We start from the raw sequence: 14,612 nt of genomic DNA, 5'->3' as shown, positions 1-14,612 counted from the left end.
GGGGGGGTACTCTATATAGCCACCGCTGCGAGGTCTAGCTGCAGCACGCCATGCATGCCGTCGGGGTGGTTCTGTAAACTTATTCAGTATCATGTTTCGTGGAATGGGCTGCGGCTGAAGTTCTTGCTTTTCTTACCCGAAAAATAGAGACCCTACAGAATGAGCAGAACGTACCCAATTCACTGACAAAATCTACAAGTCGGAACTGACATGGCCTGAACTGCACGGTCCTACGTAGTCAACACTAATTTATTACTAATAGGGGGTAAAAAAAAAAAACAGTTACAGGATTAATAATATTATGGCTTTGGCGACCCCCCCCCCAGAAAGTACAATTCGGTTAGTATTCTCCGTCACGAACCTGCCCAGTTCAACCTTTAGGCTCTCATGGCGCCTGACAGGTAGGCAATACCCTGCCTGCTGTACAGAAGTGTACTGCGGGGTGGCCTACCGCGAGCCTGGCAGGCGCCAAGCCGAGCTCACCTAATTTGCCGATGGAGTAAAACGGACCTACTTTCTAGACGATCCCTTCTGATACGCGTTAGTTTTTATTAGACGAATTCATGTAATTACTCTCATCCTTATAATATTGCCAAATGTTGGCTGCTCCATTCAGGGCAACACAAGACATTTAGCTGCATGTTCTCGATTCTAGTCTTTAGCAATTTAACACTCATTTGAAAGGCACTGAGTCGCACGTCGCACCGTTTTCATTTGAAGCTTCAACAAAGCGTGGTCGTACGAGCAAAAGTGATGGACAGGAGGGTGGGTTATGACGGAGGACAGAGGTCACATTTTTACTCTAATTTATTTATCCTTCATCCTGCCTGGCCCAATGTCGCGTGCGGAACATTGAATCAAATATTTGTATCGCTGTCTCTTGTCAGCTCAGTGGCCAAGCATCAATAACGATCTCTGTTTCTGCCAGTTTCTGTTTAGCCCTGGCCGGTTCGATTTCCCGACGATCAGTTTAAAAAATGTAGGCGAAGGCCACAGCTCTGTGGCCCTTATCAGCGACACGAAAAAAAAGAGAGTCATAACGCAAATATTTTCTCCGCATCTAGTGCAAAGTAAAGTTATTACGCGACGGTCCCACTTGATATTATTATATGTCGTGAGATCGAGGGGTACACCACTCTTAAAAGTAGGTGTACGCGATTAAAAAAGTCAAGAAAAAAGTCAAGATAAAGTCAAAAAGTCATTTGAAAAGTCAAAAAAAGTCAAAAAGTCACGGCCCAAAAAAATCGACTAAAAGTAGGTGTACGCCCAGAATCGGAGTGATGTACCCCTCGCGTGAGATTCTTTCAAATAAAGGGTAGCCCACAAATCCCAGAAAAGATCGTAGCCTTTTTATTGCACCGCATGCCTACTCGCAGGGGGCTTTAAGACGCCTCGGTGAGAGACGATAGGCAAGCTCACCCGCGGCTGCACGCATGGCATCTATACGAAATTTTCCGGTAATTTTTGATCCGGTGAAAAGCAATGAAAACGCGTCCTCGAATGCAACAGCCGACCCACGAGAACTCGTTGACTCCGGGCGCGACCCTTCCGCGCCGTATGGGTTGTTCCAACTACTGGGATGGTGCCAACCGCGAAGCCAAATCTCCCTGGCCGGGTGAACTACACGTCCTGCTTGCCATACACGATCCACAAGTGCCCTCGCCTACCGCGAATATGAGGTTGAAGACGAAGAGGATGTACTTGATGGCGTTCATGCCGCAGGACTCCATGTTGACGGCTTGGGCGGGGGAAACTGATCAGTCGCGGAGGAACAGGCGCACGGCGGCGTGCTCGTGGAGGCGCGGAAGTATCTCTCGGGTTGCTCGGCGAGCTCGGGGAGCTCGGGGTGCCCGGCGACGCTCTCCGACACGGCGCGTATACACACTGAGTGCTGCAGGCCGCCTGGGGACGGGGGTGGCCGGTAGCCGGGCGCCCAGCGCACCCTGCTCACCAGCGGCAGGGCGGGGCGGGGGTAGGGCGGGGCGGGGTGGGGCCCGGCGGGAGGGGGTTCTATAATAGAGGTGGCGGTTGGCGTCCTGCTGGAGGGGTCGCTTGCTGGAGGCGCGTAGCCCCGGAGGGTGGCGCGGTGTAGGGGTTGCCGCCATCGGCGCCCCGCGTCGTAGTATGGCGTGTAGCGCCGCAGTGGGGGCTGAAGGGGAAGGAGGGGGAGGGGGCAGTCTGGCGCCGACCACGTCCGTGTCGGCTGGCTGATGTGATGGGGAGGCACCAAACCGCCGAAGGAGCGCCGAGGACGTGTGGGCTGGCTGAGGCGTATATTTGGTCCCAAATAAAAGTGCATAATTTCCAAGAGACCCCACCCCATATCCTCCCCAAAAAATATTAGCAAACAACTGGCGAGATCTGTCCATGGCCGATATTCCATGTGCATTATTGAATTCAACCAGTAATACTGAGAATAATTCTCTCTTATTTCCTTGAAGGCCGATGTGTGCGGCGCGCCAGTCGAGGGGGTGGGGGCAAAGGAGGCGGGGTGGCGCCACCAGGGCAGGGCTGTGTTCTTTTATGACTGTTTGTGACGTATTACGGGCAAAGTGTGTCACTGGTGTCATGAGGGAGGGGGGGGCGTAAGGCCACGGGCAGAAGGACACCGGGGGTAGTAGTTTATGGCGTCATGGGGTGTTACGGGGCCGTAAGAGCGCGTGAGGACACCGGCGCATGCACAGCTTTACGACTGCGCGTCACGTGATTAGCGCGGCCGCCCGAGTGCCGAGCCGACTGCACTCTATCGGGTGGAACAGACGGACGGCGGAGCAGACAGGCACACGACAGACACTCAGATCGAGTAGAAAAGCTCACGCGCTTAACACTTTCCGTGCGACGGGTCCACACCCGTGGACCCGCAAAAATAGCCCTTCCGTGCGGCGGGTCCACATTGTGGACCCGGGTCCACACGGGTGGACCCGTCGCAAATTTTCCCTGTGCCAAGGGCCTAACCGAGTATTCTATTAGGTTTTAGAGCAAAAAAAATTTTTTCGAAAAAAAAAACCCTCCGCCTGTGGGTAGATGCGCTTAAAAAGGGCCCCGCACGGAAAGTGTTAATTGAAAGGGGTGGGCTAAGAATACGCCAGAAAATAGGAGAACTCTTCCTCTTTTATTTCCGACCTCATGGTCCCTCCAGCCTTCGGTGCGCTCCCCGGGTCGAGGGGTGCGGTATGTGCAAGGCAAGTCGAGGAAAGGGAGGGTGCGTCTGGCCGCGGTTATTGCCGGAGCCAGGCGAACCACCGGTCCTTTACGCTAGATTCCGAGAGGTGAACCCACCCGAATGATTGTGAGATTCCTCCGCCTGTTGCAGCTGTTGTACGACACAGATGTTTGTTTTGAGGCGCGAAGTGCGCGCCAACGCTTCCCGCCCTCCTATTTATAGGAAGTTTGACTTTTTACCCGTTGTAGCGGCGATGCGCGCAGCCCTTCGTGTCCTCGTCCCCGGTGCGCCACCACCGCCACGCCACGCACGGCACATGCGGTGCCGGCCGGGCCCACGCCCTCCCGCCGGGTGAACTACAATGTAAATCCAAGGTGTCCAGCAGGTTGGAAACAAAGTCGCCTGACCCGCAGAACTTGACGACTTATGTCAACCATCTGCTGTCCACCTCCTGTTCTTCCGGGTGATTGCATTGTCTGAGCCCATAGGCATTCCACTCTTTGTGCCCACCCATGCCATTATTCGGCAGACCAGAAGGTGTCCAGCAGATAGTCGACATAATGCGTCTAGTTTTGCGGATCAGGCGACTTTGTCGCCCATAGCTGCCGTACAGCCCGGATTTACAGTTTAAGGTTCAGCGTGTTAAACCGAGTTCACCAGGAGCACAATCGAGAGCTGTAGCTGTCATGCCCCATTCCCCTTAGGGAATACCCATACCGGGACTTGGGGTGTGACAGACAGCCCACTGGGCCGCAAGGCGGACGATTCCAAACCCTGTCCTGACTGTCTCCTGCTCTCAGAGTCGCGGCGGCTCATCAGCCAACAGCCTTGCCATTAGCATTAGCGGTGCAGAGGCAGCGGTGCTGCGTTAACGGATTCTGACGCAGAGGGTGCCCCGCCCTGGCCGTGGCCCCCGCCCCCGCTGGGTGCCGCCCCGCGGCCCCATAGGCGACCCCGTGGCCTAGTTGGCCGGCTACGGCCCGAGACTACGGCGCTCTTGTTGTTCCCCGGAGCTGTTGCTGCGCTGCGGCCGGCGCTCTGGAGCGAGGGCTCCGCGGAGGGACCCGTAGTGACCACACCTAAATGATCGATTTCTTGAGTTTGCAGGGCGCACCCGGGGTCCGCCCCGCCCCGCCCTGCCGCACCCCGCAGGGGTGGGAGAGAGCGGGAGTGGGCTGGGCCGATGCCTGGCTGCGCCTAGTTAGCGGGCTCGCCGCGGCGGTGTCCGCCCTGCTGCCACTCAATCGCGGCATCGCCCCGCCCCCATCCCACCCCCCTGTCCCCCCAGCCACTTGCACCCCGAAGCGCCTCCCCCTTCTCCGAACGCTATTTCCAGCTCGTCTCCACCCCTGTCTGCCCGCGGTGTACTATTTGCACGGACAGGACGTGTGGTTTGCGGCGCGCCAAAGCCCAGCATTATTATTTGCAAGGAGGGCGTTGCGTTCCTTTCCACACACACACATCTGGGGTTCTTTTATAGCCTTGTTGATTATTCGCCGAGCATTTGCCCGAGGATGAAATAACTCCAGATGAAAGTGTACATGTTAGTACAGCACTATTACGCCTGATTTCTAGCATCAGAACGCGCCATTGCGCTGTTGGTACGTGGAGTTAGTTAGAGCGCCTTTAACACAGGCCAGGGTGTACGAGTTAGTACGCATGTGATTTGACGCTCACATTTACCCATTTAACCCTGAATATGGTAATTTGATTGCACCCTTGCGGGTTGCTCTCGTCGCGAGGACAGCGCGTGGAGGTCTCTGTCGCACCCCCGGTTCGCAGTGCGAGCAGGCCGGGGGCCGGGGTAAGCGAGAGAGTCCTGTACACAAAAAACGCATTCTTTGGAAAACAAAACACCTGTTTTTGATACCAAAACCCTTTCCGTCCAAAAGAGTAAACCCTGTAGAATGGCAACACCAACAACGGTTTACTTGTTACGTAACAAAACCAAAATAATTCCTGCCGCATCACCAAAGGCTGTTCTCGGACTTCCTAGTTTCTCGCGGAGTGCTTGTGTGCTGTGTAGTACATAATCATAGCCGAAGCCGAGGCACGCGTACAACTTTTTCTCGGAGTGCGCGAGGTCTGCGAGGTGGAATGCCCGCTTTGTCACCACTAACCGCGGGGTGATTCGAAGTGTGGAGTTCTACAGGTCCTCGACCTCTAATATGCGGAGAGTGGCGCGGAGGTGGCGAGAGAGAGGGTGGGGAGTATGTTGGCGGGGGGTGGGTGCCGTGCGAGACAAAACACTGCGGTTGCTAAGAGACCGTGCGTACTCAGGTGTGCACCGCGGGGTTGCCGAGGCGTGGCGAGGCAGGGCGGGGACCTTTGGGTGGTTCGCAAACGATGACTCAGGGGTTAGGCCGGCGTCAGAGCAATAACATATCGAGCAGACGGAGACAATGAACGATATTATTGCGTCACATTTATTCATCATCCTGTTAACTACTATGCCCCCGCCGCTTTTGCTGCTCGGTCATGGGCCGAGAAATGTCGGATATTGGCTTCGAGAATGAGTGATGGCAGAAAGGTGAAAGAAAGATAAAAAGCGCGGCTTGGAGAACTCGTAACATTTTTTCCCCTCCGCAGTTTCTCCTATGCATTTGCATGAAACTGGGAACGCGACGATAAGATTGGAAATCTGCATTCCTACCCCAACATTTCTCCCGTCATTCCTCCGGCGAAAAGGAATGTTCGATGAACGCCGTTTTTCATAAAGCACCTTCATGGAGGATGGGATTGCAAATGCAACACGCGGAGAGGCCACTGATCCCAGCCAGTCTCTTTTGGTTTTCTTTGGCGGCTTGTGGAATTGCCGCCCCCACGCTGCCGAGGTCAGTTTATTCAGAAATGAGACGGAAGGAGCTCGAGGAGCTGGGGTACCGAGCGCGAGCGCCCGACCAGCGGGGGATAGGCAACCCGCGTGCGCGGCGCTCGGGCGGCTGGCCTACCCTGACGGGCGATGGTGCGGTGGCGCACCGGCGGGGTACTCCACAAGCAGGGATCGCTGACCGCGCGCCGCCGTTAAATAATAGCAGGAGGAAGAAAGCCGAGGTCCGAACTGCGCGGCTTGGCGTGGCTCGGCTCGGCGGGGCTCAGCGAGTCGCACGCGAGACCCGGCCGTATCATAGGCCACACTTTTGTTTTTTTACACCACCCAGCTACCCCCTCGAGGGTTCCGTGACCTTCGGGGGGCCTTACCTGCCCCTTTGTTGTTAGCCTCACCGGACGTGGCCTGACGGAAAAGGGGGAGCTCGGAGCGAGTGCAATGTGGTAGGCCAGAAGTGTGAAAGATAAGACTATTTTAAAAGAATGATACCTTCTCATCGCCTTACATGCGTTAGAAACGGTACAATGAAAATTGTTCATTAGAAAAGGAGAAATTAATTAAAAACCGTGAAATCGGTTCCTAGATTTGAACACAAGTATTATTTTTTTTTTGGGGGGGGTTATCGAGTACCCGGTGGTCAGTCGGATTTACAACAGTTTGTTTTTATGTCTTGTCATCCTTTGTTTCAATTTTTCCCTCGCAGGTTTTGCAGTTTGCGGTCGGGGGGTCGCGCTAATCAGGTCGCGATGTGATTACTGGAGCCCGTCCAGGAGGCCCTTTGGACAAGCCTGACCCGAAAGGGAGGGGGGAAGTCAATCAGCCAGCCGTAGCCGGTGGTGGTGTGGAGGTGGGGCGGTCTCCAACCCCGTCTCCCCCTTTTCACGGACGTCCAGCCCGTCCTCTTCTCAATTCAATCTCACCCTCCCCATTATTGACCTCCCACTTTACTGTGGCCCGAAATTTTCTTATTACTAACACGTTGAGTACCACGTGGCCGCGTACGGCCACAATAAAATGTGTGTGGGGGGTGGGCGACTCAAGTGTTCTACATGTGGAAAATTATTGTGCGTGGCCTTTCTCTTGTCTGAAGTGAGTCACCTTCAACACCGACACTACGCAGAACGTCCTATTGAATTGTTGTTCGAGGTGAGAAGGGGGGTCGCAAAGAAACGTTGTATTTACAAAACATGTTTTAATGGTATAATGAGAAAAGAGTAAACCATGCTTACAGAATGCTGCAGTTAAAATGAGATTTGAATTATTCTGTGATGAAGAGTGGGCCACGTTTTATAAAAAGCAAACTTTCTAAAAAGAAACATAGTAAAGAGCAGCTAGCAGCAAGATGAAACTATATCACATTATCACATTGTTGTAAGGAGAGAACGTGGTATATGATGAAACATCTTTCATATCTTACGAGTATTACTCTAGGCCATATCTAATCATAAATAAGAAATAAATACAGCATTACACATAGTTTTCCGCGGCCATCGAAATGAAAACGTATGTATCAAAATACTGCTGGCACAAAAACATTATTTAAATTAAGATAAAGACAGTGCTCTGTGTCTGCACAAATAAACAAGCTTTAAGGAACTATTTACAATATTGTACAACCTTCTTTAAACGACATAAAACATTGAGATCCAACAAAACTAGTACCAGGATCAAAGTTAATATGACAAAAACAATGTTTAAAATTAACTCGTAATCACAACGAAACAGCATTTGCACATAACACCGACTTATTTCACATTAGTTAAGTACTAGACTGCAAGTGAGATTACCTCAGATGACGCAGGCGTGCGTTGCACTTTGCATCGGCAATGCGGCAATTCCCCACCCGAAGTGATACGGACGTGTTGAAGCGCCACCGTCGACTTCCCAGGCAAGACCAAAAAAGGTGACGTCAAAATAACATCAACACGACGTCATCTTGATATCGTTTTGATGGCGTTAGACATTGTTTCCTGGGTAGTTTCATGGTAACTTTGTGCGCAGCGAGAAAAAAAGTTTTGAAGGGTAAGATTTGAAAAATGTGGGTGAGGACATTTACATAGACACTTATTTACATAGACACTTATTTAGAAATATTCGCGATACTGAGAGCCCCACAGAAGGACTCCTCTTCACAGCTGGGCAGATTCACCGCATTTCGGATGTGCACCAGGGATGTCGTCGTAAAGGTGGCACTTTTACCGGCAACCTTAAGATCAGACTCTGGTAGATTACCGGCCACAATCAATATGACCGGATATAAACCAAAGTCGATGGCACGAGAGTTTGGTGTTGGTTTGGAATGGTCACAGGGAAGCCCGCAGAGGGGCCGTGTAGAGTGTGTGCTCAGGCTCGGGCGAGGAGCAGGCACAGAAGCGGGACAAGCAAGGACCAAGTCCACCTGAGGGCGGGTGCGGCGCTGTTAGCGGGTCTGGAGGCCTCGGTCCAGGGGCCGGCGGGGAACCTGTACACAAATAACGAGTTCAAGGAAATTAAAGGGAGGTCATACCTTCATTGTCGTTTGGTTTAAAATTCTTCATTCTAAATATTTCAATGAAAAATTCATGAACATTGAACAGTGGTCTATCGACAGTCTCAATTTCCATGTCATGTCATTGCACTGATTAAGAAAGTGTGTAACTGGCGTGCATATGCATGGGTTCAGCACTATTACGTTGCACACTTTTGAGTGATTGACTGGATATTTAGATGATTAAAAGTGTTCAACAGTGTTTGAATTCTGTAAAGTGTCCGAAGTTTTATGGCCAACCCTGCTAAAGTTTTACTTTTCCGAGTAGTGTTCAACACTTCTAAGTAGTATTTAACACTTTTAAGTAGTGTTCAACATAACTACACATTATGGTATACAAATATCCAGTAAAACACACCCAGAGAAGTGGAGAGCTCTAGCAAGCATTGCATGGTTACTTCAGGGGCGACCATAATATGGCAGAACCATATTTTAAATCTCACGGACAATTTATTGTTGCCGCAACTATCGCTTTACGGCTGTCCCTAAAGTAACCGTACGATGGTTGCTACAGGTTTCCATTTTTCTGGGTGCATTTAAAAGTGTGCAACATAGTGTCGGGCAGTTGCATTCGCACTTTATTTCACAGCGTCATTTTTGTTTGAAAGAATTTAAAAACAGTCACTTACTTGATCTTGATGGTGCCGCAGGCCACCCTGTCCCCGGCGTGGCCGGTGGTGAGGGAGTCCGGGTAGCCGCCGCGGCCCAGGTCGTCCTCGTGCGAGTGCACCACCACGGCCCTGCCGATGATGCCGTGCGGTCCCATCAGCGAGATGACGCGATCCTCCGTGCGGATGGTGGCCACGCCGAACTCGTTGGCCACGATGTTGCCCAGGTCGCCGACGTGTCGCTCAGAGTCCTCGGGTCCGCCGTGCTTTTTCTGACATGGAGGGAAGTGCAGTGAGTAAGAGCTGTGCACTCTCACCAAACCACTTTGAGGTCGCACACAAATCGGGGCACTTTAATTTGTGCGGGGGTGGGACAGTAAGGCTGTACTTACGCCTTCGGGGTTGAAGTGTCCGCCGGCCGCGGCGCAGCCCGTGCTCACGTCCCCCTTCTCGTGGACGTGGAAGCCGTGGCGGCCGGGCGCCAGCCCCGACACGTTGCCGAAGATGACGACGGGACCGTCACCGAGCTGGATGAAGGTGATGTTGCCCTTGACGGCGCCCTGGAGCTCCACCATGGCTCCCCGTTTCTGCAACGACAGCAGAGTTCTCAAAGTTATTATTCAGATCCCCCTATCATCTTCCACATGCAAGCTTGCTCAGTCCTGCATCCATACCAACATCAAAACTCCTTTTTCTTAGAGCCTCTCCAAGCACCCCCGGCACCTCCACATGCATAGATAGGGGAAGGAAAGACAAAAAAGACAGTAAAAGTGTGAACGAGGCGGCAGACAATGTGCGAGAGGCAGAAAGGCGCCCGCCCAGTTGGTGCGGGCTGCCAGAAGGTCCTTCGTGTACGATGGGTTGCCTGCAGCCACGGCGTTCTCGCAGCGCGCGGGCTCGCGACCCGGCTCGTGCACTGCGTCTACGTACGTACATACCTTCGTCTGAAGAATCCTCCAGCCCTCACCTCACGTGCAGGTATGGGAACGAGGGGATATGAATGATGTTACGTGATGGCGTACCCCAAGCGCCTCGGGCCGCCACGGGCGGGACACAAACAGTGCGATGTCTGATGACTTTTCCATCGCCACTGGAATGCATCCGATTACATCACGCCTTTGGTCCAGCCCGTGCCGCCGGGTATCGTGCACGGGCAGCGCGCATGCGGGACTGAGCTACTCACCACGGTGCCATCTGGGTACTGCTTGAATGTGAACTCCGTGGTTTCCTGAACAATATATTTATATTTACAGTCATGAGAAGTGCAGGTGTTCAAAGTCACGCCGGGTGCATGTTAATTACAAAAGAAAAGTTTTTTTAAAAAATAAATTAATCCGTCGACGGAAATTGAAGAGTTTGCACACAAAGCTACACAGGCAGTGAATAGTTTCGGCGAAGAGGCGGAAATAAAAATAATTATATTTTACTCAACAAGTTTGTTGTGTTCAATTTTTAGCACCTTGCAAATCAATACAACACAAAAGCAGTGCAAACATTTTTGCAGGAACAAAATCACGAGAAAAGGTTAAGGTTAATGTCGGTAATTAATTATGCAACAGCCAGAAAGTGGAAGAAACACAAAAACATGTAAGGATATGCCTGCCTTTGAGATATTCACCAAGAGGTGAGTTATTATTTCGTTTATTTTATGAACTTTGTACGACTTGTTCTCAAAAGGTTATCATCAAAAGCTACTATGCGTGAGCGCAGCCAGCACCCAAGTTTGAATGACAAGACAATCGCCTGAACGTGAAGCGTCACGCGGCAAGCGTACTCTGTCAACACTAAACAATAAACTCTGTTCCTTTGAGAACCAGCGCGCAGACGACTTGCTATGGAACAAATAAAGAGTAAAGAAAGATGTATGACAGGAATTCGGAAACAGTCTTTCTGATTTCCAAAAATAGTTTATTGTTTGTCGTGAGAGGTGTACCGGGCTATCTATGAATGCGCCGCAGTGTTTCGGGTTTGCATATTCCCTTCGCCCGCCAACACGCCATGGACCCTGCGAACCTGTCGAGTAGGCAAAACGCCGCAACACGGGAGCGCATTCAAAGATGCATCCAGTACAAGTCTCATGGTGGGTGCCAACACTTTCATCTCTCTTTGTTTGCTTGCGGCAAGTCGGCAGGTCGTCCATTCTCTGACGCGCGCTGCCCATCCTACACTCTTAAAGTCTTTTATGAACGCCGTCGTGTTCATCATATGGACAAATTGTGTGCTGTAATAATACGCTTTTCCCTCCATAACGTAAGAGTCCAAAACTTAATGAATGAAGACGTTCATAGCATATTACAAACGAGGGGATTCGTAATACGAACAACTAGTGTTCGGACTATGACAGCACAGAATTCTTTCTAATATGAACGTGAGATTCATAAAATGAACAGTGGCGTTCATATTAGGAACACTTTATTTGTTCGTAAGATTTTAAGAGTGCACGGCTTGTTAAACACACTACAAAACAACTCGAGGCATCCTGCGCTAGGCGCGGGGCGGAGTGAGCTCGCGCTGCACAAACTACCCCACTGCAGTCTTCCGGCACGCAGAAGTGGGTCAGTAGGGTCATTCATTTCGCCCAAAGGGGTGTGGCCCAGGGGCTCGCCAGAGCTTGTTGGGCCGTTCAGTTAAAAATACAAACCCTCCCGAGCCCTGGCGAGGCGACCTGACCTAACGTGACGCGCTGACCCGGATTTTCGCGCAGATTTTCCCCCCCTTCGCGTTGCGAAGGGCGCGGCCCGAAAGAATGCAGCAGCAGTGCGCGCTCACCCGCACCCCCTGTAGCCCAAACACACACACGCATTCTCCCTCTGACTCTCTTTCTCTCCTTCTCTCACCTCCTCGGCGGCTCCGACAAGCCCGAGTACCGCGGCCAGTAGGCAGAGGCAGAATGGTAGTGACGGCAACATCTGCAACAGAAGAGGAAAACGGATTATAATTATATGCATATTATTAAAAATATTTCACTTCGTAAGCGACGACGATCAGCGCTGAAGACAAGGTTACAATGCAAAAGGGCGGGATCCTCGACAGGAAACTGGTGACGCCCACGACTTGGGATGCAGAACGCTTCCTAGACGCCTCGCGCCTCGCCCGCAGCAGCTGCGGAGCGGAAGTAAGTGGCAGCTGCAGGTGACTGCCGGCCGCTGCAGCTGCTAATGGTATTGATGGGCTCGCCTCGGGAGTCCGACGGGAAGGCCGACCAGCGCGATGCACCCCATCCCGCGGGTCGTGCGTTCGTGATGTTGACGTGAGAGGCCACGGTCACACGACATGACATAGCCGGGCAATAATGTAATAAGGTTTTTATACTGGCCTTTAATTTTGTTTGATTCTAAACGTTTATTGGCTCTAAAGGATGTGTGTTATTGCACCAACCAATACTGACGAAGAATTTTTACTCGGCGTCGTGGAAGATGCGAGTAGTAGTAGTATAGTTGTCGCCATTCAAGGCCAAGGACGACCCAGCAGCTAACTAGCTGACTCACCATCACACACACACTCACAGACGACCATGGTTGAGCTCCTCTAAACAACGCCAGAGTTTCGATTGTGTACATCACATCACATGAAAGTCACACACACGGACTCAACACACTCACACCCGGCCGCACAGCCAATTGTTTGCGGGAGGAGCAGGCAGCGCCCACTCAACGCGAAACTATATCGAAACGTCCATGCAGAAACGTAGCCAATAAGCGGTTTTGACGTCGATTTGGCTGCTAGTTTTCACAGCACACAAGAAAATTAAAAGCTGTAGCAGTACCATCGCAGCAGGGTCACCTCAGGGGAAACAATAAAATATGGCTGAGGCACCAATAACACAGGTGTATCAACCAAAAACAATACGGTTTTCACCACTGGTCGTTGTCCCAACCATATTTTATGGTCCCTGAAGGAACCATTCGATGCTTGCACCACCAACTTTTCTTTTTCCTCGGTGAGGCACTTCCAGGACTTCCAGTGACGGAGCTCCAAATCAGCCCCTCGGCCGTCATTACATTCGAGAGGTCCGCGAATAAACCCGGCGGCCGCACCGAACCGCGGGGAGGAAAGGGCGGCGGGGCAAACAATCGATCCCTGGGCCGCGAGAGGTCGAAGTTCACATCTGATAACGACACAACATCTGAGTCAGGGGGTCTCAAAACGAGAGGATTGCGTGTGTCACTCTCATCGCGGGGGACTTGGGGACCCGGTCCGCCAGAGAGGACTGGGAAAGAAAGGTGAGAGAGAAAGAGAGACACAGAGGGGGGGGGTGGGGAGGCGGGCGGGGAGGGACGGCGAAGAATGCGCCAATCACAAGGTTAAGGTTCAGCCAGCCGCCACCCAAGGGTGTGATGAGCCATTACAAAGCAATTACGAGAATCTCGTCTCCGCCGTCGAGATGGGCAGATTAGAGACAATAGGAGATGTGTGTGGCCGACGCACCGGCGCGAGCCTCGTTTGAGGCTGCCTGCCTGGGAGCCATGGGCGGCTCATTATGCAGTGTTTGAGCGGCGCCAGCACCAGGGGTCGGCGAGCCCCTCGTCCGCACGCGCGCCATCGTTTAAACTCTCTCAATATCCTCCATTTCCACCACTGCTTGCCTGATTGGGCCGAGACATGAAAAATAGAAATATCTCAACATCCGGAAAGTACGTCCGTCATTCACCATTTCATGGAGTTGAGCTGAGCCAAGCTCTCATAGCGCCTGTTAGGGAGGCAACATCTCGCCTGCAGAGCATGCGTGTACTGCGGGGTGGCCGACGCTGAGTCTCGCAGGCGCCCAGCCCCCGAATTATTATTCCGTGGAAAAACGGACGTACTTTCTGGACGATTCCGGAAACAGACAATAAGTCCAGACCATCATACATGCACACGCATACACAAAGGGGTGAGTTTGACCTGTTGTTTGGCACCCACCCTCAACCCTTGGGGCCTGCGTTGTTTGTGGGGTGGTTTCTGTTGTTGGCCGGGCGGCCACCAGAGGGGGCGGCAGCGCGGGGAGGGTCGCTGAGAGCCCCAGGGCCGCGGGGTAGCTCCGCGGAGGGGCGGAAAGTGCAGCGGAGTAGCGCCGGCCCAGGTAAGGCAGGGCCCCGCCCCGGGCGGCAGTGTTTGCTTTTACGAGCCGGGCCGCACAGAACGTGCCACTTACTTGTTTGCTCTAGTAATCACACGAGACCCACGCAGGGCCGCTCCCTCCGGCGCGGCGCAGCGGGACGCCAGCTCCGACAACGCCGACGGACTTGCAAAGTGTTTTTTGCTCTGGTGCTGCTGACGCCTCGCTGACGCCAGCCTGCTGCTGACCGGGCGGCCGAGGCCAGAGATGCGTCGAAGGAACGAGAGCCCTCCTGGGTTAATGTTGTTTGGGCCGGCAGAGAGAAAAGATACAGCGGTCAGCAAGGCGTCGGCGTAACAAACTAGGGCAGGGACAAGGGCAAGGGGACGCGAAAGGGCCCGGGGAGAGCGGGGCTACGAGGGCATGAGGGCGCACGGAGACGGGGG

The 14,612-nt window shown here is 52.7% G+C and overlaps 2 protein-coding genes across 5 annotated transcripts in view; both read right to left on the bottom strand.

The window, feature by feature from the left end:
- LOC113204822 (CD63 antigen) overlaps positions 1-1,921 on the bottom strand; it is a 6,163-nt gene extending 4,242 nt beyond the window's left edge. The window contains exon 1 of the mRNA XM_052264290.1: positions 1,668-1,921. Coding sequence (XP_052120250.1) covers positions 1,668-1,730 — 63 coding nt within the window. The 5' untranslated portion in view covers positions 1,731-1,921. The remainder of the gene's footprint in view (positions 1-1,667) is intronic.
- Positions 1,922-7,413: 5,492 nt separating this feature from the next.
- Positions 7,414-14,612, bottom strand: part of LOC113204818 (superoxide dismutase [Cu-Zn]-like) — a 30,603-nt gene continuing 23,404 nt past the window's right edge. For 2 of the 4 annotated variants that reach the window (XM_026420140.2, XM_026420139.2), the window contains exons 2-6: positions 11,966-12,037; positions 10,312-10,356; positions 9,521-9,715; positions 9,150-9,400; positions 7,414-8,454 (exon numbers count right to left, since the gene is read on the bottom strand). In XM_026420140.2, coding sequence (XP_026275925.2) covers positions 8,337-8,454; positions 9,150-9,400; positions 9,521-9,715; positions 10,312-10,356; positions 11,966-12,037 — 681 coding nt within the window. In that variant the 3' untranslated portion in view covers positions 7,414-8,336. The remainder of the gene's footprint in view (positions 8,455-9,149; positions 9,401-9,520; positions 9,716-10,311; positions 10,357-11,965; positions 12,038-14,612) is intronic. The other 2 variants (XM_026420142.2, XM_026420141.2) reach the window with 1 other exon arrangement.

Source organism: Frankliniella occidentalis, unplaced genomic scaffold, assembly GCF_000697945.3.
Source record: "Frankliniella occidentalis isolate FOCC.00 unplaced genomic scaffold, Focc_3.1 Scaffold17, whole genome shotgun sequence".
Lineage (NCBI taxonomy): Eukaryota > Metazoa > Arthropoda > Insecta > Thysanoptera > Thripidae > Frankliniella > Frankliniella occidentalis.
The sequence above is the reverse complement of the archived record's forward strand: the minus strand, read 5'-3'. Positions and strand labels throughout refer to the sequence as shown.